We start from the raw sequence: 24,528 nt of genomic DNA, 5'->3' as shown, positions 1-24,528 counted from the left end.
ATCCAGTACAATGGCGGATCCAGAACACCCTCATCCGCGGTCGCCAACTATGTGGTTCTCGCGCGAGGCCGTCCGGGAGAAGAACGATGTTCTGCTGGGGTAAAAGAATGTTAACCTCCTTCATTGGCTCAAGTGGCGGCTGCCAACCTCTGTTGGATCGCTCTGGATTGGTTGACGCGATATTGACGTCTTATTCGTAGCTGGGTCGGAGTCTTTCCCAGTCGAGTGGCCCGTGGGAAATGGATATTGGACATGGATAATTCGATTGACGGGCAGCACCGATATGCAGGTACCACGAGAAGAACATGGCATGATGGCGGTTCGGTTGGATGGTAATCACTACCCAAGCTTTGGCAATGGGGACGGTTAAGGTTACCCCTTATTTGTACGTCCATTCCGACTCCATTCATACCAGTCCAGCTGAAAGTAAGAATACCGAATGGAACGCAAACTGGTAGATATTGCTGGCTTGGTTCTGTTTGATCGCAACGGATTCAGTCAAAAAGACATTGAGGATGTTCTGTACGTCGTTGAAGAGCAAGTCGTGGTATCAGATCTTCATTTCCTATCAAGTTGTAACCTTATTGAAGACACAATGCGAGGTCTTTTCGTATTCTTCAAGGATACATCAGGGTACGTATTCATCACCCAAATGGAACTTGGAAGTGCCACAATGTAACCCGCCCCCGCGTACCGAGTACGCTCCTCGCTTGAATCAGGGGTAGGAATATCGGGCAACCAAACGACAACTCGAACGAGTAATAGGTTCGAGTTTGGGACGCGAAAGACTGTGTTTGTACGCAATGGCATCAACGAGTGTTTAAACTATCATAGCCATTACTTCACGCGGTTTGATTACTCAATGCTAGAGGGCTAATATGAAATCCAAAGCTGTCTGCGTGTGTAGGACCACGAGCAGTACTGTATGAAAGTACGAAGGTCCTTCCTAGCAGTAACAATTGCCGAAGCCATTGTCTCAAGTATCAGCCGCTTCCGTAGATTCTCGACAATACTGCATGCCGAATCGGGAAACCTGATCACGTTCAATGTCTAACCACATGAGTGACATTCCAATGTACAAGTCCACGGAAATGCTAGATATTAATGTCTATGATCAGACCGTCTAAGCTCGTTCTGCCTGCGGTTATCAGACATATTGCGACATTGATCTGGCTGAAAGGGAATACCGAAGATAACTGACACGTGACAGAGCGCGCTAATTATAGTTGCGGGAGCGCTGCGCTTAATCATAGAGCTACGTTGGCCAGACCATTCACTTGCGCAATGAATATGGTAAGTCGTCAATCCTAATAGGAGTGGACACGCGCTCTGATCAAACTCCAAACATCTCATTTCAACGAACTAATGACTTTACGACAAAACACACTTTCCTTGATGCGTTCCTTTGAAACATTCTACTCACCAAAATGGACGATTTAAATGGGTTAGATTGGTCCGCAACTACAAGCGCAACAACCTCAAAAGCACCTCAGGGAACTGGAAACTACTACCCTTCATTACGGCCGACTCCACCTCCTCAACTTTCAGGGCGGACGACGCCTCTCTCGAATCAAGCTTCTGGTCTATCCAAATCATCCACAACTTCTGCATTCGCGGCTCCAGTCAAATCCCCAACTCCAGACCTCTTCTCGAATCTCGTATCATTTGGTTCCTCCAAAGCAAGTACACTTACCTTGCAGCAGCAACACGAAAAGCTACAAGCCGAAAAGCGAAGGCAGGATGAAGAGAAGAAGAGGCAATACGATGCACAATTTGGAGGCGCGCAGAGTTGGGAGAGTCTAGGTAGTAGGACAATCAGCCCAGCACTCACACCTACAATATCGTCGCGAAGCAACACTCCACTTCCAAAACCTTTACCGGCCAATTTTGCGAGGGCGAGCTCCCCGGTTGTAAATGCACGAAACGCGCCTAGTCCGGGAGACGATGATCTGTTCGCAGCTTTCAATAAGGATACAAAGGTTGACAATTCGAGTTTCTATCCACCTCCTGCCGCGTCAACGAGCCGGACGCATACACCGGGAATTACAGTGTCGAAAACTACGGATTTAAGTAACCCGCAGGCTTGGGAACAGCCAACAGGTGGTTTGGATAGCGGTGCATTTGGTGATGATGATGATCCTTTCGGATTGGGGACTATGAAGCCAGCGAGTAGGGCCATGCCACAAAATACACAGCCAGCAGACGATGATGACTTCTTGGGGGACTTGGGAAAACCAGTAGAAGAAATCAAGCGACGAAGCCCTGCTCTACCTGAAGTGACCAGGACGCCAGAACCTCAATCCGAATCTGACGATCCTTGGGATAAAGTGGTTGCCGAACTTGTTGACATGGGATTCTCAGCTGAACAATCGCGAAGAGCCCTAACGGAAAGTGGCTCTGGTCTGGATGTTCAAGCTGCCGTGGGCTGGATTCTAAATGATGCACATAGCCAGGCGAAGAAGAAACAACAAGGGCGAGATTCAAGTCGAAACAATGGATCTTCCTCGAATGGTGGTACCAGAGATACATCTCGTAATGGAAGCAGGAGAGAGCAAAAGCCGTCTTGGATGCAGGAAGAGGAACGACCACAAGTCCGGAGAGAAGATAAATTACCAAGTGGTGAAGGAGACCTTGCAAAAACTGCTGCGGCTATGGGTAACAATTTATTCAAGTCTGCAAACTCTCTATGGAAGACCTCACAAAAGAAGGTGCAAAAAGCAGTATCTGAATTTCAACAAGATGTGGATCCCAGTCAGCCAAAGTGGATGAGAGAAGCTGCTGAAAGAGAGCAAGCTGATAGAGCTCGGGCAAGAAAGGCAAAAGCTGCGGCACCTGAAGTAACAGATGAAGCACTGATGCTTGAATCTGGTGGTCGACCTCCTCCTAAGAAAGGGAAGGCCCCTGAACCTCGCTTCACAGAACCACCATCTTCACGTGATCATTCTCCTGCAATGCCAACACGACCAGTCGACAGAATGGCTGCACCACGCTGGCAACAGCAAGTTTCGTCAGATCCTCGATCCCGTATAACTAAACAAGCGGTCGAGGAACAATCAGCTCAGGCTTATGTGAGTCCTGCGCGGAGAAAAAAGGCTGCTCCTCAACCTGTTCAACGCCAACAGGAACCAGAACCGGATCTTCTATTTTCCTCCAGTGTTCCTTCACAGTCGAGGCCAGCACCGTCGCGACCATCTCAGCGCCCGTCCCCAGCACAGTCTAAGCCTTCGACGCCTATCCCTACTCGACCAAAAGCACCTCCCCGTAATATACCATTGCTATCCTCTCATGCATTATCAAGTTCTACAGAAAACAGACTTGCTGGAACTACTCATTTTAAGCGAGGAGATTACGCCGCTGCTCATCAATCATACTCTGCATCTTTACTGTCCCTTCCTTCATCACATCCCATATCTATCATCCTGCTCTGCAATCGAGCTCTTACTTCTTTGAAAACTGGAATTCCAAAATCAGCAGTGACCGACGCCGATACTGCAATTGGAATCATCGGGCCAGCTCGTGGCGAGGGCGAAACCATCGACCTCGGGTCAGAGAAAAAAGACATGCGTGAGTTCTGGGGGAAGGCTTTAATGCGAAAAGCAGAAGCACTAGAGCAAATGGAAAAATGGCGCGAAGCTCTCGAGGTATGGAAACTCTGCGTGGAAAGCAATGTTGGCGGCGCAACCGCAATTCAAGGTCGCAGCCGCTGCGAAAAAGCCCTCGCACCAAAGCCGGTCCGTACCGTGACCCCTAAACCCAAACCGAAACCCGTTGTCAAATCCGCGCTTTCAGATCTCGGCCCTAGTCAAGATAGTGCCGCGGTGTCTCGTCTTCGCGCCGCTAACATCGAAGCCGAACGTGCTGATGATGAGAAATTCGCTCTCTCTGATAAGGTAGACGCGAAGATTGGCGCGTGGAGGGATGGGAAGAGGGATAATTTGAGGGCGCTGCTAGGGAGTCTGCAGGATGTGATGTGGGAGGGGAGCGGGTGGAAGAAGGTGGGTATGCATGAGCTGGTGCAGGGGAATAAGGTTAAGATTCATTATATGAAGGCGATTGGGAAGTGTCATCCTGATAAGGTATGTTTGAATCGCCGTTGAATTGCGAGTAATGCTGATTTGTGATAGATTGCGCAAGATGCGACGACGGAGACGAGGATGATTGCTGGATTGGTGTTTGCGACGTTGAATGAGAGTTGGGATAAGTTTAAAGCGCAGAATGGGATGTAGATGGGTTTATAGGGTTTGAAAGTTGGGGGGGGGGGAGAGGGAGGTAGATAGATGAGCTTGAAATGATAGAATGTGTGTTAACACACTGTTGATAAATCGGATTGAAAATCGTCTCACGTGACGTGAATATATATCCTAACCCGCTACATTTCTCATCTTAAATCGCTCTTATTACATACGCTCGTTTTCTCGATATCCTAAAAGCTTCTTCTCCTCTTCTTCTCATCTCCTCTTCTTCTCATCTCCTCTTCTTCTCATCTCTCCTTCCCCCACCCGCCCTCAATTCCCATTCCATCGCATCCATTCCACTTCCCCTCTCCCCTTCCCCCTATCTCTACTCCCACTTCCTCCCCCTCCCTCCCTGCCCGAAGCACCCTAACAAGGACAAGGAAACACGCAAAAATTACACGGGATAGGACATGGGATGATGAAGCAGAAACGTCCCGGACAGGCTTCTCCACCGCGAAGAGTCATCTCTTCTTGCTCTTGGGCGGTTTGCTGGTGCGCGGATGGTTGTGTTTGGGAGTTGTTGGTTGTGGTTGAAGGGGTGAGGTCTGTGGGGGTGTTAGATTGGGGGATGGGATGGGGATGGGGATGAGGGTGAGAGAATGGAGAGAGGGGAGGATGGGTGGGGATGGGGGGATAGAATGAGGGGTGTGAGGTAGACAGAGAATGATGAAGATATAAAACATACCCATAGAAGCCTGACTCTTAGGTTGATTAAGCTCAATTGGCTTTTGTTCATTGATTGGCGCCATCTTAATATCGTCCTTCTATTGTTTTCCTTTCAGTATTCTCTTAAGCTAAAGATCGTGAAGCTTGCGTAAACGTCGTAGATATCCTAAAATGTCGCGAAGTATCGTGAGATGTTGCAAGTGAGGTCAAAATAAAGTCCTCCTCCGTCCTGGTTTGAGGTGAGCTGAAATGTCAACGCGCTTGGCGTGTTGGGGCTGTGTATGACGTGTTGGTTTGTGGCGTTGGAAGTGGCCAATTAGGTTTGGGGTGGTGGTTTGAGGAGTTTTGGTGGAGATTGGGAGGATAGAATGTGAGATAAGTTTTTATATGATAAAGAAGTGTTAGGATTTGAGATTTGAGATCTGAATCATGTGAGTCGTAGAGGAAGATGATTGTGATAATTTACGGGAATCCAGCATTTATCGTCACGTGATCTCCAAATCGACTAGACATGGGTTGGACACGCCGTCCTTGTTTTTACCAACAATCTGAAGTACACGCACCTCACAACTCTTCGAACGTTCGTTTCATTCTTTTTATTACCCGTTTTCTCATGTTATTTCAGCGACATGCCATTTCCTTTTTCATCAGAATGACATTGATCATGAGTTTCCTGGAGCTCGACACTTCACGCATTCGGTCTGAACAGTCCAGAATCCTTAAAGCAATGCTCAATTCCCACGGCAGAATCCATTAGCAAGAATCCTATGTCTCAGCAACCCCTTCGAATGAGAGAGCCTAGATCGGTGGAATTTGAAAGCTCTATTTCTACAATCGAGTCTTCGTTGACAAATTCCTCCGTTGTACGTTATGTGATCGGATAAAATGCGCGGGAGTGGGAAGTGCAAACCAGCTCACCCTAAGAAAACCCAAACCCAAGCCCATCAAAATAAAATCAAGTAATCGCAGTACACAATCTGAAAACAACAATTTTCAAAAATCCGACACAGCAACTCCGACGTCCCGTCAAAATTTTATATTCAGGGTTTTGGAATTCAACATCTCAACTTTATCCCCCCAGAAAATCACGTATTCGAGCATATTTCTTCCCGTCTACCGTCCGTATACCGCCAAACTATTCTTAACGATGAAATCCATCCCTTCGATCCTATAATCGTCCACCTCCACCCTCCCCAGACTAGCCGAGTCATTCCCCTTCGCACTCCACACAATATTTTGCCCTAACGCCCCATTTCGCGTATCATAAACCGGCCACAGAACCTTCCCCTTAAGCCCATGACAATTCGGATCCCCGTCATGAACAATAAAACTCACCCAGCTGCGACTCATGTGCTGCGCCAACTCGTCAAACGCCAGCGTCTGCGCGGCCGTGAGATTCGAGAATGGGTTTACGGCGTAGCCTTCACCGCGGGTGTTATTGAACACGAAAGCGACTTCTTGGAAATGAGTCGCCCCGACCCACGGTGGGTTCCCGGTGACGGTGACGTCGAAACGGTAGGAGTATGAGGGCACGCCGTGGGCTGCCCAAGCGTGGTTCGCGCCGCGACGAGGGGCGTTGACGACGAGGTCGCCGAAGTAGGCTTGTAGACGGCGAATTTGGGCGCCTAATGCGATGGCGATGGTGGAGTTTGGGGCGTAGGGCCAGGTTTGGAAGGAGGGGATGCCGATGGCGGGGATATTAGGGTAGAGGTATGAGATGATTGTGGAGGTGGATGGGGGTGCTGGGTAGAGGGTAGCGTTTAGGACGGAAAGGAATTGGGTGGTTGTGTTTACGGAAACGTCGGGTTTGAAGGCGGTGCCTTCGTCGGTGTTAGTGCCGATTAGGAGGGGAACTTTGACGAAGTTTCCGGAGGTGAGTTGAATGGAGGGGTAGGTTGAAACGAAGTCGTTGTCGATTGTTGGTGGGAAGGGCCCGACGCCTGGGATTGAGGAGTTGAGCGCTGCGTTTAGTGTTTCGTAAGGTAAGGCACGAAGACAAGAAAGTGTGTTTGTAGTAGTGTTGCCACATCCAGTCGAGGCTACGATAGTGTCGTAACTAGTTTGATATGCTGTAGTGTTGTATCCTGTTCCGTTGGTAGTGCTAAAGAACATCACGCCAGGTCCACCACTTTCTGCAATGGCACCAGAGAAGAGCTTATCGTCACGTCCTAGATCATATCAGCGTGGTTCGTGAGAGCTTGAGAGACAACAAACCATTGTAAGCAAGAAGATGTGCTCCAACACTTTGTGCACCAGCACTCTCGCCCATAATGGTGACCTTCTGCGGATTTCCACCAAAAGCAGCAATGTTCTCCTGAACCCAATGCAAAGCCAACCGTTGATCTCGGAATCCAAGGTTTGCAACTCCATTATCCAAAACTTCTTTGCCGCCTAAGAAACCCCAACCGGAGAGACGATATTGGATACTTATACCAATCATTGGGCTTCCCATGTCAACACTATTCTGAACGGGAAAGCTCAAATTGTAACGAGCATCGTTGGAGCCACCCATAAAAAGTCCACCACCATGGATCCATACTACTACCGGTAAAGAAGCATTGGGTTGAATATTACTCGGCCGTATGACGCTCAAGTAAAGACAATCCTCTGCCAATTCTTTGCCAAGATCATCGCCACCATAGCCGACACAAAAGGGCGAGTAGGCAGTTGCTGGACGAACATCCGACCATGAAGCATTTAAGCTTTGTGGTACGCGGAAGCGAAGATCATCAACTGGGGGCTAATTAAGTCAGACTAGCTCTTCACCATCTTCCGTGGGACTAACCTGAGCGTATGGAATTCCCAGAAAAAGATCTTGATTGTAGGTAGGATTGTAGACACCAGAATATGAGCCATTCTTAACTGTCACTGACGGCAGGCTAGTATGTGCATGTATGTTAGGGTTCGGAGTAGCCAAACATACTCCAGCAACAGCACACAGTCCGAACAAAGAAGACAACATGGTATTGGGAATTTCTGTCGATGACCAAAATTCTTGAAGAGCGATTGAAGCATTCTTATACAACTCCATGACGTCTATCAATTCTTCCACAGTAATTGCCAGCCCCTCACACGTCAAACGGGAGAACTCTGGGCAAACTAAATCGAATTGCAGATATAGAACAAGACCTAGACCATGAAACCTGTCACCGCGGCAGTTTTTCGGCTCCTAATCCTCTGCCAAAATGTTAAAGGTGTCCCGGGAAAAGTGTTTGCCAAAAGCTAGTTTCGCTCTTACCCCGGCAGCGGTGCAAAAGATGGGGGTGGGGTCTCCGCACCAGCCGTTAGCTTTCCCCACTTGATCGTAAAATTTCCCAGCTGAGGCAACTAGCGAGGAATTTATGCTCGTAAATAATTCTGCACTGGGGTTTTGTGAAGAAGAGCGATGAATCGCGGAGGAAGATGCGGGGTTGATCGGTTGCGGATATCCAAACGGCCCTTTTCAAGTGACACTGACACCTAGCACGGATCGGCAATTGAATCTGAAGAAAGTGGATGTACAACGACAAACATTCAACAAATTCCACTGTGTGTGAAAGTTTCATCGCGGCTAGGATTTTGTCGTTCTTCACTTTCGCTTCGGCCTTTGCTGCCTCTTTCTGTTGTTGTCAAGGCCACTAATCGCTCCTTTTAGTTTGATAATAGCTTCGTTTTTCCTTGGTTGATCAAACTGTAAATGCCCAACGTGGTGAGTAATTGTCCAAGAAACACGGGTAAGGGTGGTAATAAGGTTTCATATTGTATCCAGGGGTATCGAAATAAGGTCAACTTTCACGCAACTGTTTCAATCCAAAATTTCTGCATCATCCCAATCGCTGTCTTCGATAGTCTTGTGTAGGGTCGGTATTGGCTTTTGTTTGGGTCCAGCGTTTATCTTTGAGGTTTTCAAATAAGAGGAGGATGATGCAATAGATTCTGCGTCAGACTCCTCGGGGTCGCAGGCCATGTGCCAGCTGTCGCCGAGGGGTGCTGCGACACTTTGTGACGCGAAGTCTTGCATCGTATCCATTTCTTCATTGATGTCGTCCTCCTCATCCTCAGCGTCATCAGACGAGTCAACAATTGTCTGCGACAGCGCATTGTCTTTCCCCTTCTTAACTCGCTTGACCTTTAGAAGGCTCTGCACCTCTTTCTGCCCTCTCATCCGAAGACTCAACTCTCTGACAAGATCCACCCACCGAAGTTCCGAATTGCAACCCGGACATTTTCCAACTATCGGCACAAGCTCGTCCTGATCTTGCTTCTCGATGAAATGCTTACTCAGACAAGTCATATGAGTGACCGTCTCACAACCGATGCTCGGACAAATGATGTAAAGACCACTAGAGTGCTCGAGATCTTGCTTGCAAAGTTTACAGCTTCCTTCTCGTTCAAAGTCTACCATATCTTGAGCTTTTTCGACATGCCCTTTCTGAGCTTCGTAATCGATGGGTAGGTTGGCCATGCGGCGGTATATGATGGCATTGCTGGTCCCCTTTTCTGCGTCTTCATCGTCAGAGCCCTTGCCTCCTCCTTCAGGAAAATCTTTGATTATCCGAATGGTGTCCTGGATTGGATCCTTTACTGTCTTGGTCCATCTCACCCAGGCCTGGTAGACTGTCTTGGAAAAGAATCTGATTTCCAGAGGCCATCGTGAGAAAGAAGGCGAGCGTAGGAGAAGATGGAGATTGGATAGCAGCGACGAGACGGAGTGCCGTGGTCGTTTAGGATGGCCTGATCTCTTCTTTTGGGTAGCATGCTGAAGTCGTTCTTCAGATGCAATATGTAGTGTGATGTGGGGATTCTGCCAAGCCCATCTAGAAGATGTCAGTCAGAACTACCTATCATGCTGTGCATACCGAATGATATCGGCATTCAACGATAAAGTATGAACGCATGACTCAGGGTGCACAGTGGCCACGAATAGATGGCGTTCGCAGGTTGACTCAATCGACAAATTTCACGTGACCCTCCTCGAAAACAAGCGACTACTTACTCGAATTGTAGAGCAGCAATATGACTTGGGAAGCCGGTAACAATACAAGTCATCTCCCAAGGTCTCAGCTTCGTCCTGGCCGTACGTACGGCACCTCCTTTCGCCAAACCATTATGTTGTCTGAGCCGACGGACTATCCAGGGGTGAGCATAAACAAAACAACACAGGGGCAAACATCTCTCTCACCTGGATTTGGAGTTGAGCCCACATAGACACTCACACGAGATACTGTTGATCTGAGAAGATAACAACAGTAGAATGCAGGGATAGGACGGTCCAGAGGCATCGGTTGTCGTTGGATGAGACAATGAGGCTCTGTCTGGTGTTGACGTGGATTGGAGGTTTCCGAGCCGATGGAAGTTCGGTTATCGTCACGTTATTTTAAGAATTCATGGGCGTCGGGAGATCATGCAGGAGGGTGGAGGGTGGAGGGTGGAGGGTGGAAGGGCGGCGTGGGATCTGGTGCAACACACAAAATCTATATTGGCCTGAGGCATCCATATCCAAGGGTAAGTTGTACCGACAAAAACAAATTGGATTAATGCTGCCAAAGCCTCTACAGAAGTGACTACATTATATGTACTTGACTCTTTATAGCTGCATGTATCTCACCTCATCTGACCTCACCCCATCACTTTCCCTTCCCACGGTGAATTGGCGTGACAAAGAAATGCAACCCTTCCTCGGTGAGTCGGATCGCCCGATGTGTTCATCAAAAGCAACGGCCATGATTCGACACATCCGTCCAGATGCACCAAATCTCAACGTCAAGTCATGCTCATTGGTGCGTAAGCGAACACAGGTGGGTTCGGGTCGACGCTTATCCCTGTCGGTATCAATCGCCAAAACCAGAGATCCCAGGACCAAGAACCACCCCCAAAAAGATGGGGATGGCAAATGCAAAGAAGAGGAGGGAAGGGGATTATTTCCAAGGAGTGAACCTCATACAGCTCTACCAGTGAATTGCTTCAAGCAAATACAATAAATATCACAAATGTAATAAAATTTGCACCACTAGCAGCACCGCCCAGACCCGATCTGGGGAGAAGTACAGGGCTCTGACGTGCGGATTTCTGCCGCTGGTTCACTAGTCGGCGCTCCATTCTGGCCCATTTGGGCTGATCACAGCCATCCTGCCTCGCCGTTTCTCCCAACTCAACTTCCCCAATATCAATCCACCCACTCCGCATACGCAAGCTGGAATCTGACATATTCGACCAGCACACCACGCTCGACATTCGAGCCCCGAGAAAAATCAATCGAAGATATCGATCGAGCCAGTCAACGACGCATATGCGGTAGAAAGTGACCTCGACCAGTGCATGGTTTTATCTCTCGTTCAGTCCATGTGCGGAGGGGGCTGTCGGCCAACATATCCGATTCTGCTGGGTTGATATCTAGTCTGCGAGAACACCACCTTCGATGACTACGACGAACGAACGATAGTTGGATGCATCAATACCTCGTCGAAGCGATTCCGACCTACATTCCTTAACATACACCGTCGCGATGGTTCAAGTCCCAATGGCCACGGCGGCCTCAACCACCACGATGCGAGCCTCGCCCGCCAGTGCTACGGCCAGCACGGCGACTTCCACACGAGGAAAGCCGACAGTAAACGGAAATGCGAACAATCCTGCTGCTGCTCCGTTGCCTTTGAGCGCAATGCACTCTCTGCCATTAGATCTGACCAGTGTGGAGAGGAGGGGACAGCCAACGGCGAGTCGGGAGGCTGCGAAGAGAATTCGCCCACACGGCCTAGAAGAGGCACCAGCCTACACACCGACCGAGGAAGAATTTAAAGATCCTCTCGCATACATCAGGAAGATTGAACCGGAGGCTTCGAAATATGGTATATGCAAGATTATTCTTCCTGGCGTGTGGAACCCTGAGTTTGCAATCGATACAGAGGTACGTACGCCCTGCGGTGTTCGATGCACTCCCACAAAGTTTCAATCCTGAGACTACGATGCATTTTTCACACGGGGAGACCTCTATCCGCATACGCTGACTTCTTACAGCGTTTTCATTTCCGAACCAGAAAGCAGGAACTGAACTCAGTCGAAGGCAGTAAGTGACAACATATGCGAAGATCCGCATGACCGGCCATAACACACTCGTTCGGTATACTGACACAACTCTAGGTACGCGTGCAAACCTCACATACCTCGATCAGCTAGCAAAATTCCATAAACAGCATGGCACAAATCTCAATCGCTTCCCAAGTGTCGACAAACGGCCTCTCGACCTATACAAGCTCAAGAAAGCCGTCGAGCAGAGAGGTGGTTTCGAAAAAGTGTGCAAGTTGAAGAAATGGGCCGAGATTGGACGAGACTTGGGATACAGCGGGAAGATCATGTCATCGCTGTCGACATCGCTCAAGAATTCTTACCAGAGATGGCTCTTTCCATACGAGGAATATCTTCGGTTGGCAAAACCTGGTGTACACCAACAACTGGAGTTTGAATACGGAGGACCTCTTACGCCTTCACCTGCAAACTCCCCACTCAAGAAATCATATCAAAATACTCCCTCGAGTCTGAGAGGAGAATCACCCGCGATGCGAGCTCACGATGCCTTGAACGCCTCAATGAAAGACGAATTTGAGCGTACCATGAAGAACATTCCAATGCTCGACTCGCCAGCAGCTGCAGCAACTCCTCCTCCACCTCCACAAACGCCAGCACCAGCTCCACCAGTGACTTCTGGATTCACGCCTGTGAATGCTGGGGGTTTTACTCCGGTCAATGCTGCTCCTGCGACATTCGCTCCGGTCAACATTCCACGGCGTGATCGGGAACGTGAAGAGCGCAGTTTTACCCCGCCTCGACGACCTCCGTTTGACAGTCCGGTCATTTCCGCAAAGAATACTCCAGAATATCGCCCATCGGCACTCAGTTCTGCACCGGTCGTAAATGGCTTTACGTCTAATCCTATCCTGAAACGTCAATTAAGTCATGATAGTATCGATTCACGTTCGCGGAAAGGTAGTCAGCCACTTGATGATGCCGAGAACAGCGGGCGACGAAGTAAGAGACTCAAGAAAGGTATGTTTTTCATTATGTTCATCCTCTATGTTCCATATTGTGGTGTTCATTCCTGGCTTTGTCCTGGAGCTCCGGACTTGATAATGATGAGTGATGGCTGACGTATTCACAGATTCGGTACCAACCGTCGCTGGGTCTCACATGACCTTGTTCCGACCAACACCACCCAGAATTCCTGGTGAACATCGATCCTCAGCTCCTGGCGAGGTAAGCAAATCTAATACTGACATGTTATCTTCAAATCTAAATTCAAATCTTATTCAGAAGTGCGAACACTGTGCCAAGCCTGATGAGCAGGGCAACTTGTTAATTTGTGAATCCTGCGACCATGGATACCACATGCAGTGTCTCGATCCTCCAGTTGCAGCAAGACCAGACTACGACTGGAATTGTCCTAGATGCCTTGTTGGCGACGGGCAATTCGGATTCGAGGAAGGTGGTATTTACTCGTTGAAGCAGTTTCAAGAGAAGGCTGCCGATTTCAAGGAGGGTTACTTCCAAAACAAAATGCCATTCGATCCGGTCCTCAATTGCTCCAGACCTGTTACGGAGGATGATATCGAGCGGGAGTTCTGGCGACTCGTTGCTAGTCTGGAAGAAACTGTGGAGGTTGAGTACGGTGCTGATATTCATTCTACCACTCATGGCAGCGGCTTCCCAACCATCGAAAAGAACCCACAGGATCCATATTCCACCGATCCTTGGAATCTGAACATCCTGCCGTATCATCCTGACTCCCTCTTCCGTCACATCAAATCCGACATTTCTGGTATGACTGTTCCATGGCTGTATGTTGGCATGATCTTTTCAACTTTCTGCTGGCATAATGAAGATCATTACGCATATTCTGCAAATTACCAACATTTTGGTGCGACCAAAACGTGGTATGGCATTCCTGGTGAAGATGCTGAAAAGTTCGAAGCCGCTATGCGAGATGCTGTTCCGGAGTTGTTCGAGACGCAGCCCGATTTGCTCTTCCAGTTGGTTACTTTGTTGACGCCCGAGCAGCTGAAGAAAGCTGGTGTGCGGGTTTACGCCCTGGATCAAAGAGCTGGCCAACTTGTCATTACCTTCCCTCAAGCTTACCACGCCGGCTTCAATCATGGATTCAATTTCAACGAAGCTGTCAATTTCGCCCCGAACGACTGGGAACCTTTTGGCGATGCTGGTGTCGAGCGGCTACAGCAATTCCGTCGTCAACCATGTTTCTCGCACGATGAGCTACTATGGACAGCCGCCGAAGGGGCCAGTGGTGCGGTCACCATTCAGACTGCAAAATGGTTGGCACCTGCTCTGGAACGACTTCGTGATCGTGAAATCGTTCAGCGAAAGCTGTATCTGGATAAACACAAACACGAAGGTCCATGCGCTGTTACCGACACAGTCGGTGAGGATGACCCGAAGTGCCAGCTTGGTTTTGTAATCGACGAGGAAGACGTTCCAGAAGAGGAATATCAGTGCACTTATTGCAAGGCATACGCGTACATGTCCAGATTCAAGTGCGACGAAAGTGGAAAGGTCATGTGCATGCTGCATGCCGGAACATATGATTGTTGCACAATGTCTGCAGAAGAACGCCAAGCTGGAAAGGGCCACACCTTGCATTACCGTCGTACAGCAGAAGCCATTGAAGGAATGTATCAAAAGGTGGCGGAGAAGGCCCAGTTACCTGAGCAATGGGAAGAAAAGGTGGAAAAGCTTTTGGAGGAAGATCCTACTCCACCATTGAAAACCCTACGAGCGTTACTCAACGAGGGTGAGCGCATACCATATCCTCTCAAATCGTTACCTACGTTAAAGTCTTTCGTCGAGCGATGTAATGAGTGGGTAGAAGAAGCGACCAATTACATCGTGCGCAAACAGCAAAATCGTCGTAAGAATGAAAAGGCTTGGCGAAAAGGAAGCAAAGCTGCGGAAATGGAGGAGCGAGATCGCGAACTTCGAAAGGTCGAGAACGTCAAGAAACTGTTGAAAGACGCTGACAAAATTGGATTTGACTGTCCCGAGATCACTCAATTACGAGAGCGGGCGGAGGCAATTGACAAATTCCAGAAAGACGCTCGTTCTGCCATTGCAAACCCTTTACTTCATCAAACCTCTGAGTTTGAAGAGCTTTTAGAACTTGGCAAGGGATACAATGTCGATATGCCGGAGATTGACAAGATTGACAAGATTGTGCAGCAGATGAAGTGGAACGATAGGGCTCGCGATAATCGTGGCCAATTTCTTACTTTGAAAGAAGTCTCTGATCTTATCGAAGAGGGCGACAAGCTTGAGATTCCCAAGTTCAATGACTATCTGATTCATTACAGAGAGCAGAGAAGTCATGGGTTGCAGTGGGAGGAAAAGGCAAAGGAATTGGTTACTGCCGAGGTGGTACATTATCCTCAGCTTGAAGCGCTTTCCGCTCAAGCTCAAGCAGCTGCACTTCCTGTTTCTCCTGAAACATTGGCACAAGTTGAACAAATCCTCAACAAACAAAGGGAAGCCCATCGACAGATCGTGTCGTTGTACGAGCGCAGTCGAGAGGAGGATCCATTGAAGCGACCCAAATATGCCGAAGTACGCGAGACGATGGAAAATCTGACCGAGTTGAATAGCAAGCCCAACGGGACGCTGGATCTGGAAAAGGAACAAAAGCGGCATGAAGACTGGATGCGAAAAGGAAAGAAGCTTTTCGGAAAGGCTAATGCTCCACTTCACATATTGAAATCTCACATGGAATATGTACTAGAGCGCAATGTGGACTGCTTCGATATTAACGCGGACAAGCCAAGATTGCCAGCTGAACCTGCATCACGAGAGCCAAGTCCGTCTGAAGCCAAGTTGCATAGCTGGGAGGATCCAAGATTTCGTGAAGTCTTCTGCATTTGTCGACGTATCGAAGCAGGTATGATGATAGAATGTGAATTGTGTCATGAATGGTGAGTCTCCATTCCGTCTACAATCTACCAGTACTAACAATTACAGGTATCACGGCAAATGTCTCAAGATTGCTCGCGGCAAGGTCAAGGATGACGAAAAATATACTTGTCCTATCTGTGATTGGCGAGTTCGGATTCCTCGAGATGCAGCTCGTCCGAAGTTGGAAGATCTACAAGCTTGGCAAGATGAGATTGCCACACTTCCATTTCAGCCAGATGAAGAGGATATTCTTTCGAAGATCATTGATAATGCTCAGGAGTTCCGATCGCATGTTGCACCATTTTGCAATCCAGTCATGGCCACAGCAGATGAATGTGAAACGCAGAGATTTTATCTTCGCAAGATCGAAGGTGCAGAGATTCTGCTTGCCTTTGAGACAAACTTCTTCAGACAAGAACTCCACAAGTGGTCTCCAGTCGCTCCCGAGCCACCGCCAGTGTTGGAAAACTCCAAGTCTACTCGAAAACCAAGACCAACAAAGCTACAGAAGCTTATGGCACAACATGGTGTAGACGACCCCGAGCAGCTCCCGCAGAGTCTTCGAACGAAGCCTCATCAATTCAAGCGCAAGTCCAGCGAGCCATCCTCGTCACGTCCACAGCCTTTGCAACCAGCACCAGGACGATCTGACTCTGGAACACCAACATCGCATACCTTCCCTGCTGGCACTGCTTCAATGCACAGTGGTCCAATCCTCATGTCTTCTGATGTTAGTCACCATCCGACAAATCTCGCAGGCTACGCTGGCTCTCACGATCCACATTTCACTATGAGTCCCCAGAGCGCCACATCCCCGGCATTTGCGCCACACGCATTCATGCATGCAGGAGGTCTCCCTAGTCCAGCTTTTGGATCATCAGCCAGTCCTCGTGCACCAGGCATGTTCAACGAAGCCGGTATTGGTCGGATGGACTCGGTGGCATTGGGACCAGGTGGTGACAGTCCCATGCGAGATGCCTTCGCGGGTGGTGCTGGACCATCGGGCGGTGCAGATGTAGCACAGATGTTCAACGATCTCACTCATGGCGCGGAAGAAGAGAAGGAGAAAAATCCCGATCGAGAAACAGAGGAGAGAGGTAAGGATGAACCAGCCAAGTGGCGTCCTTATGAAGAGCTGGAGGACGAGATCGATCTATTCTTTGTTGACGAACCATAAAATCTGCATCTTGGAAGAAAAGGAGACTGTAACGGCATTGGCTTTTCGTTTGTCATCGCATCACATATTACAAGAACGGCGTTTTCTTATTCGCTCGAGCATCACACGGTTGCTTGCTCGATCTGGGAGTTTCGGCTTACGGTTTGGGGAGAGTCTGGCATATGATTCTATGATTTGGCGTTGGCTTTCTTTTCTTTTTGCTTTGTCTTTCGAGACATTGCTGTATATTTTCATTTTTTTTTTCAGAGGATAGGGATGTGAAGTGTATTATTTTCTTGCATTGCGAATCATGCTGGGTGGAATTGGTGGTTAGGTGATGAGGAATGGGGGGTGAGGGGTGTACATTAAAAACTTTGACTTCTCTGGGATTGAGAGGGTTATGTGGGGATTAATACAAACTTTTATACGACTTGGTGGTTTCTGATGCTGTGTGAGGTCTTGAGAATGTGGGATTGACTTGACTGATAGGTATTGTTGAGTGAAGAGGTCAGAGTGATAATAAGCGAGACAGGAATAGGAGCATACCCGTAAGATACCCCAAAAGACATATGTGGCTTTAGCTCAGTCGACAGCCCTGAATCTACTAACGATTTCATCACTACGCCCATTTTACCTAGGTACTTTACCTATCTTCCCCACCTGCTACCACGCAAACAACTTAAAAACATTTCTATTATAGTTCGACATACCATAAGTGCAAAGACCTTTCATTCTGAGCGTATACCAAAACACGCATGTTTAAAATTAAACCCATCTCGTTTCTAAACTGTAGAAATTTAAATAACATCTTGTTGAAGAATCGAATCTTTCGCCCCAACCCCCCCAGCTCCCACCCTCTACACCTTACAAACTCGCTTTCTCTTTCAAAGCCGACGGAAGGAAATGCAGATTCACAGGCGTCAAAGGCGCTTGGCCGGTTAATACCGCGGTGATGTTTTTCATGCTGAGGGATTCGAAGCCGATGTGTCTAGTTTCGCTTCAGCTTCTCTCTTATCGAGTTGTTTGCTCAAATAAATAAGGGTTAAGGAGAACTCACGTATCTAAAGTCCCACCCGCGTTATGCGCCGTCAACGTCACGTTTCTCCGCCCGATTAATCGTGGATCGATGGCTGGCTCGTGTTCGTGCACGTCGAGACCGCATCCGATTAGGATTCCGGCGTCCAGAGCGTCGGCGAGGGCGGTGGAGGAGACGAGGGAGCCGCGGGCTATGTTTATGAAACTATTCCAAACATCAATCTACCTTATCCTCGATGAATGGTTTATTGGGTACGACTTACCGGCTTCCAATCTTAAAATGCTTGATCCTCTCCCCATCGATCAATTGTCGTCCATCGGGGCTGGCGGGCGTGGCGAGCACGACGCAGTCGGAGAGGGCAAGCATGGCGTTGAGATCTGCGTGGTAGGTGGCGTCGAGGGGGCCTTCGAGAGTGGGTTTGCGGATTATGTCGTGATAGTGGATGGTCATTCCGAAAGCTGAGAACGCTTTTTGCGCGAGGAGGTGGCCGATGTTTCCTAGGCCTATGATGCCTGTGGGTTTGTTAGGGAAGGGCTTGGGGTGGAGATGAGCCGGTAATGAGATGTAAAGAAAGCCTGTGAGATGTGTGGTTCTGGGATTATGGTTATTTGAAAAGGTGACTTACCAAGCGTGTGACCGCGTGGGTTGTGAGATAGGATGGCGGCGTTGGTGTGACAGTCTGTGAATGTTGAGGGGGTGAGGGAGGCGGTTGTGCACCATTGGAGGTTGCGGAATGTGGCGAGGATGAGGAAGATTGCGAAGTCGGCTACGGATTCGGAGGAGGCTGCTGCGCTGGGGCGTGTGAGTTGATTGAACTAGGTGGAAGAAATGATGATAGAATGGATTAGGTGAGAGTGGTGAGGGAAATGTGAGTTTGATGAGAGGATTGGAGAATTGGGAGATTGAGAGGGAGATTCAAGTGTGATGAGAGGTTATGAGGAATGAAATATGAAAAAGAATAGAACATGACATGGGAAGACATCTTTGATGTAAGTAGTACAGGTTATCGAAGGACTTCTGAGAGGCTATTGAGCTTTCAGAAGGAAAGGAACCGAGTTGAACAAGGACGAAAAAATGAAGTTTAGTACTGATAGAGTATTCATACCTGTTACAATATATTATACCTATCTTGAAATTAGTCTCATCTCATAATGTATAAATCAAACTTTAACACTCAAACTAAACATACCTCTCTCCCCCAAAATCTTAACATCAGCCCAGTCAAACCCCGCCCCAGCACTCGCAAACACCCTACAACTCTCCGGAACCTCCTTAATCAACTCCTCATCCCACATCCCCATCTCCCCTCCCGTATTCCAAAACGGCCTAAAAATCGCACTGAACTCCCCCCACCGCTTCTCACGCAGCGCCTGAATAAACGCAGGGCGCTGTCGTTCCTCGGTACTAGGTCGGATCACAGTAAATTTAGACGAGAACGTCTCGTATTGTACATGGTTCCAGGCTATTGGGTCACCGATGTGAAGCACGATTGGTTTGGATGTAGACATGTTGAAAAATGTTTCACAAAATAGAAAATACCGAATAAAGCAGGAAAGAAAGGAACACAGAAGTCGGAATTAAAATACGTGGATGCAAGATGCAAATGCAATGCAACGTACACCGTACCAGACTTGTTGTCTGCTGTATCGGGTTTAACGCGCGTGACAACGCTGGGTGCCGATGCGTTGGACATGGTGTTTTTGTGGGGCGCGTCTGGGTAAAGTGGCCGAGACGACATGTCCATTTGGATTGGATGAGGAATGAGCTTGCTATGAGAGGGTGGGTTTGACGACTTGGCTTCATGGGAAATTGGGTTGAGGAGATGTCGATTGTTGGGTGAAATAGAGGGAGGTAGAAAGAAGAGGTCTACCGTAGTGGGCCAAGTACAATAGGATTATGTAAGGGCACGTGGGAAATCAGCGGGTGATGTGATTTTATGAAGATTTGGGAAGATAGATTAGTAAAGAACACCGATACTTTTTTGGTCAGATCCTCATATGTATAGGTGGTGGATCTCACCTTGGTTGTCTTGTAAATCTCTTTTCGAGACCTCGTGGTATGGGAGCCACCTACCTGGATAATCAAGTATGTCCTTGCTACTATCGTGGTTTTATAGAGTCATTACAATTAGACGAAAGTCAAGCTTCGATTTAAGTGTCTAGTCAAGTTCTACATAGTAGATTTGAAGATATTATAGGAATCTGGAAAAGAAACCAGTCTACCCTATTATTTCTCTAAAGCCCGTGAGATGTTCCTATATATGAAGACTTATCGCTCTAAATCCTCGCATTAATATGAAATCATTCATTTCACAATCACACGTATTTCATTCACTCTCATCGTGGGATGATATGTGTACATTGGAGCATCAAATCAACTCTGCCCCCTATCCAATTAAGCGAGATCTGCGTTTCCCACCCCCTATATCAGCCTCTACCACTGACCACCTAACTGCCTCGAAAGCCCTTTAAAAAACAGCCAAAGCATTAGGCGGACTCGCAATCCCACCCCTAACATTCAACGGCGCACTCGTCAAAAAGAAACTCCACCGCCCATTCCTCTCACACTCTTTAGCAAGTCCTTCTAAATCCCATAACTCCCCAATCGGCATCCCCAGACACGCCAACAGGTGATCATGTAACATCCACTCCTTATTCACAGGTGGCCAGCATTCGAAGCCCATGTTATCAGCTGCGACAGCCGCGATGCCAGTGTCCCAGAGCCATTCGACCATGGCTTCGTCGCCGAGAACACCGATCCAGGCGCTGCCGTTTGTGATTTGTGAGGTGCGTTCGGAGGGTGTGAGAGTGTGGTAGGTGGAGAGGAAACCGGTGCGGAGGAGGAGGATGTCGCCTGCTCTCGGGATTGTGGATGTGGAGGCGAGGATGGAGGTGAGGGTGGAAAGGGGGATGGAGTGGGTGGACATGGGGTTGAAGGAGATGTTATTTTGAGAGCAGTAGAGGGGGTAGTCTATGAGGATTCCGCGGGTGCAAAGACCGCCTTTTTGGGATATGTCTGGGGTTTGGGGTTAGGGCGGTCTCCAGGGGTAAAAGGGGACTTACGTTCGATTCCTAGGTGGGGAGTAGCGAGGAGGTCGTTGTGGTGGATACCTTGGTAGTAGAAGCCTGTTTTGGAGTGGCCCCAGTGTCCTGTAATTTTTAATAGTTGTGGAGACATCGAATATATAATTCTTACGTAGACCATCCCATTGACTTCCTACCCCATTCATCAGCATCCCAACCCCTCTTCTTACTAAAAGAACACTCACCAATCTGTGTATTAAACCTCAGTTCATCATCAAAACTAAACAACCCTCCATCCCCACCACCTCCTTCTTTCTCTTCACTCCCAGCAGCTTTCAACCCCTCCTTCCTCCAATCCACAACCTTCCTCTCTAATTTCTGCCGTCCAAAGCCCGCACAATCTAAGTTTTCGAGTCCCCAGTTAAGAGACACACTTACACCGCTGCGAATTTCGGAGGCGGCAGAGAGAGTTACAAAAGTTGTGATCTGGTTGAGTGTGCCGAGGGAGTCTTGGTGGGTGGGTGTGGAAAAGAGGTTCCAGGATGTGCGGGCGCTGGTGGTCAGTGTTAGTAGGGGAACGAATAAGAAGAGTAGAGTAGTGCTTACGGCATTCCTGGAGGGATTGAGAGGTTTTTGTATTTTGGGAGGGTTGGGGGAAGCATTTTGGAATATGGATAGCGGTTGAGTGGTGGGTGATGAGATGGACGAATGTGATGGAGGTCAGCACTGCGCGAACAGATTGTAGACTGGATCTTATATGAGTATTTCACGCGGAATTGAATTTCCAGAATAAATCAGGGCTTGGTACCCCGCTTTCGAGATTTGCAGCATGTGGTAATCAAATTAGACTTACTTAATTACCTTACTACCAATATCTGAACATCCAAACAACCTCGCTTATTCAAACAAACCCCCTATCCGCAAATTTCTTCGGTACATCCACCGTCCTCGCTCTCAGATACTCACACGCATTCTTCCCCAATGTATCATACGTACTACAAGCATCGTATCCTCTATCCAAATGATCATGCAATAGGAAGTGTACAGCTTTAATATTCGGCATCTCAAACCGATCAATCGGTTTCTCATGGTTCTCTTCTGGACCAAGAAGTTCTCGGATACGAGCCACAGTCAGGAAAGAACGTAGCCAATCCCATTCATCGTCGTGACGGACGAAGAAGCCAGCATTACAATCTGAGCATTTGTCGCCGGAACGACCAAGGACTATACGCCCCAGAGGAAGACGGACTGTAGGTCCGAATGTAGAAAGGTCTACCGGGTTTGAAGTCTCGTAGCTAGGTTGCTGACGATCATAGGTTGTGAACTTGGGGGCTAGTGGCATGGTGTAAATTGGCTCTGGGGCGTCGAACAGAAGATGTACGCGCTGAGGAATTGCGGATTGAGGGAGAAGTGCAGGATGGTATTCGTAATATGGCTTCCCCTCTGCTTGTCGCATATCGTTTCCTAGGGATGCGCCAGGACATGATTGTAAAAACATAACCATAGCGCGACGGAAAAATCCATCTGGATTCCGCATTTTGAGAATCTCACGATCTTTGGATTGCGCAAAGATACGGAAGTCGACGGTAGCCACGTCTTGATTTCGGGCGTCGATTACCGAGGAGCCGTTTTGCATGAATTTCAAGGTTGTGAATTTGGAGAGGAGTTCTGGACCGAGTTCGTAGCGGATTTGTTCTTCTGCCCATTTGCATTTCTCTTCGATGTCGAGACCGCAGAGGTAAACGTGATATTCTGCTTGCCAGCCTGCGAAACCTGTAATTCCTACTTTTGTAGTTGGTGGCGGGGGCAGGCCTCTGACGCCAGAGATCTTGACTTGATCTTCACCTACTTGCTCGATTTTGATGTTTTCGAGTTGAGCTGTGACGTCGCAGTTGTAGTATTGAGGACCTTGAATTTCGTAGAGCAGTTGCGATGTGACGGAATTGACAGTCATTACGCCGCCAGTATTTTTCTCTTTCGTCATGACGGCGTGACCCATATGGTCAATAGCTGCGATGGGAAATCCCAAATTGATGTGTTTTCCGGCTCTCAAGAGATCCTTGAAGTCAGCGCTATAACCCCCACTGACATATGCTGCGCATTCAAGGAGATGGCCGATGATGAGTGATCCAGCAAGCTCATCGAACTGATCAGGTGTCCATTGATGCCACCATCTAAATATATTAGCACAGTGAAAGAGTAGACGAAGGACCAACTTACGCAGCAGCACCAATGATAGGAGAAGCGTCGGAAACACGACCACAGATGACAATATCAGCGCCTTGGGTGAGAGCTTTTGCAATCCCAAGACCACCAAGATAACATTGAGCGCACACAGGATCCAGACCCCATTCTTGTACAGATTTGTTGTGCATCAAGCTTCTGAAGCCTTCGCCCTTTTCCAACATCGCTTTAACAGCTCCAGTGGCATCGTCACCTTCAATCCAAGCAACTTTCAGATCATGCCCACGTTCCCTAACTTTCTTCTGAACCAACTTGGCCAGGATCTCAGCATCGCTAGCGCCGGCATTTACAGCTAGCTTGATCTTCTTGTCCGCAAGGTCATCAATTGCTGGCTCAAAGCAGTCCATAAAGTTCTCAGCAAACATTGCATTCTGGACTTGCTCGTCAAATGAGAGCTCCTTGCCAGCAAGTTGAGCTTGTTTAGCGATCTTTCCGGTACCGTGAATTGTCATTGTCATCTCAGACAACCAATCACCGACAATTACATCAACATCTTCGTTGGCTGCTAAGCTTGAGATGGCTCGAACTCTGTCCGAGAAACCTCCAGAGGCGCCAGCGACCTTGACGGGTCTTCTAAGAGCGGGAGTCATAATTTCAGTACAAACGTTAATATCAAAAGAAGTTGAGAAAGACTATTTGACGCAACTTATGAAGCAGAACAGAAGAGATCTGAACGTGAGAGGAATCGCAGCAAATATACCTCAGTTGTCTCTTCCAAGGAAAAAGGAATACTCGGCTTGATTGTCCATCTTGCCCATATACTCCATACTTACGAGTCGACTGTTTACAAATATTGTTTCGTTGCCGTCCGCATCCGAGAGGCTTCCGTGTCGGAAAAGTATTTGCGATAGACTTCCCCTAATCCGGGGAAGGAGGAGAGGTTTGTGAGGGTGCGAAGAAAGGTGGGGACATGTTCATCGGAAAAATATCGGTCCGAAATGTATCAAATGTCATTTGAACTTCCTCCATCAACGACTCCAGTACTACGATCTGCATTTCTACAGCTTGAATTGGCCCGAAAGAGATATCCCAGAGCATCGGCTAGTGCGGGGTAGTCAGCATGCGTATGCTTCACGCGTTCTAGGAATGCTTGATTGCTTGAATCCTTCCGTACAGCTCTGTTCGACCCATTCGAGGTCGGATAACTTGATCAGAGAGCTTGGAGGCAGGCGATCCTGATCGTAAGTATGCATATGGGCATTGAGCGTACCGTCAGTGTTAGTGTATCCGTAGGTTGTTCTC

The 24,528-nt window shown here is 48.3% G+C and overlaps 7 protein-coding genes across 7 annotated transcripts; 2 read left to right on the top strand and 5 right to left on the bottom strand.

Annotated features, from left to right (window-relative positions):
- Positions 1 to 1,427: 1,427 nt before the first annotated feature.
- GLAREA_06334 (Chaperone J-domain-containing protein) lies at positions 1,428 to 4,226 on the top strand (the record flags this gene model as incomplete). Its single annotated transcript, XM_008081748.1, has 2 exons — positions 1,428 to 4,076; positions 4,125 to 4,226. 2 exons carry the CDS (start codon positions 1,428 to 1,430, stop codon positions 4,224 to 4,226), a joined length of 2,751 nt encoding a protein of 916 aa, XP_008079939.1.
- A 1,788-nt stretch (positions 4,227 to 6,014) lies between these two features.
- On the bottom strand, positions 6,015 to 7,932 carry GLAREA_06333 (alpha/beta-Hydrolase; the record flags this gene model as incomplete). Its single annotated transcript, XM_008081747.1, has 3 exons — positions 6,015 to 7,069; positions 7,116 to 7,641; positions 7,687 to 7,932. 3 exons carry the CDS (start codon positions 7,930 to 7,932, stop codon positions 6,015 to 6,017), a joined length of 1,827 nt encoding a protein of 608 aa, XP_008079938.1.
- Positions 7,933 to 8,685: 753 nt separating this feature from the next.
- GLAREA_06332 (Structure-specific endonuclease subunit slx1) lies at positions 8,686 to 10,162 on the bottom strand (the record flags this gene model as incomplete). The annotated part of the gene is made up of 3 exons (XM_008081746.1): positions 8,686 to 9,697; positions 9,877 to 10,009; positions 10,063 to 10,162. 3 exons carry the CDS (start codon positions 10,160 to 10,162, stop codon positions 8,686 to 8,688), a joined length of 1,245 nt encoding a protein of 414 aa, XP_008079937.1.
- Positions 10,163 to 11,385: 1,223 nt separating this feature from the next.
- On the top strand, positions 11,386 to 17,004 carry GLAREA_06331 (Clavaminate synthase-like protein; the record flags this gene model as incomplete). Its single annotated transcript, XM_008081745.1, has 6 exons — positions 11,386 to 11,787; positions 11,898 to 11,946; positions 12,021 to 12,923; positions 13,036 to 13,130; positions 13,188 to 15,847; positions 15,894 to 17,004. The coding sequence occupies 6 exons, from the start codon at positions 11,386 to 11,388 to the stop codon at positions 17,002 to 17,004; spliced, it is 5,220 nt and encodes a 1,739-aa protein (XP_008079936.1).
- Positions 17,005 to 17,847: 843 nt separating this feature from the next.
- Positions 17,848 to 19,527, bottom strand: GLAREA_06330 (NAD(P)-binding Rossmann-fold containing protein; the record flags this gene model as incomplete). The annotated part of the gene is made up of 6 exons (XM_008081744.1): positions 17,848 to 17,971; positions 18,041 to 18,223; positions 18,282 to 18,531; positions 18,645 to 18,811; positions 19,125 to 19,143; positions 19,209 to 19,527. The coding sequence occupies 6 exons, from the start codon at positions 19,525 to 19,527 to the stop codon at positions 17,848 to 17,850; spliced, it is 1,062 nt and encodes a 353-aa protein (XP_008079935.1).
- A 959-nt stretch (positions 19,528 to 20,486) lies between these two features.
- Positions 20,487 to 21,704, bottom strand: GLAREA_06329 (Putative cyclase; the record flags this gene model as incomplete). Its single annotated transcript, XM_008081743.1, has 5 exons — positions 20,487 to 21,034; positions 21,082 to 21,168; positions 21,215 to 21,235; positions 21,288 to 21,595; positions 21,649 to 21,704. 5 exons carry the CDS (start codon positions 21,702 to 21,704, stop codon positions 20,487 to 20,489), a joined length of 1,020 nt encoding a protein of 339 aa, XP_008079934.1.
- A 239-nt stretch (positions 21,705 to 21,943) lies between these two features.
- Positions 21,944 to 23,876, bottom strand: GLAREA_06328 (uncharacterized protein; the record flags this gene model as incomplete). The annotated part of the gene is made up of 2 exons (XM_008081742.1): positions 21,944 to 23,216; positions 23,263 to 23,876. 2 exons carry the CDS (start codon positions 23,874 to 23,876, stop codon positions 21,944 to 21,946), a joined length of 1,887 nt encoding a protein of 628 aa, XP_008079933.1.
- Between the last annotated feature and the right edge of the window lie 652 nt (positions 23,877 to 24,528).

The sequence above is a fragment of the Glarea lozoyensis genome, assembly GCF_000409485.1.
Source record: "Glarea lozoyensis ATCC 20868 chromosome Unknown GLAREA15, whole genome shotgun sequence".
NCBI lineage: Eukaryota > Fungi > Ascomycota > Leotiomycetes > Helotiales > Helotiaceae > Glarea > Glarea lozoyensis.
The sequence above is the reverse complement of the archived record's forward strand: the minus strand, read 5'-3'. Positions and strand labels throughout refer to the sequence as shown.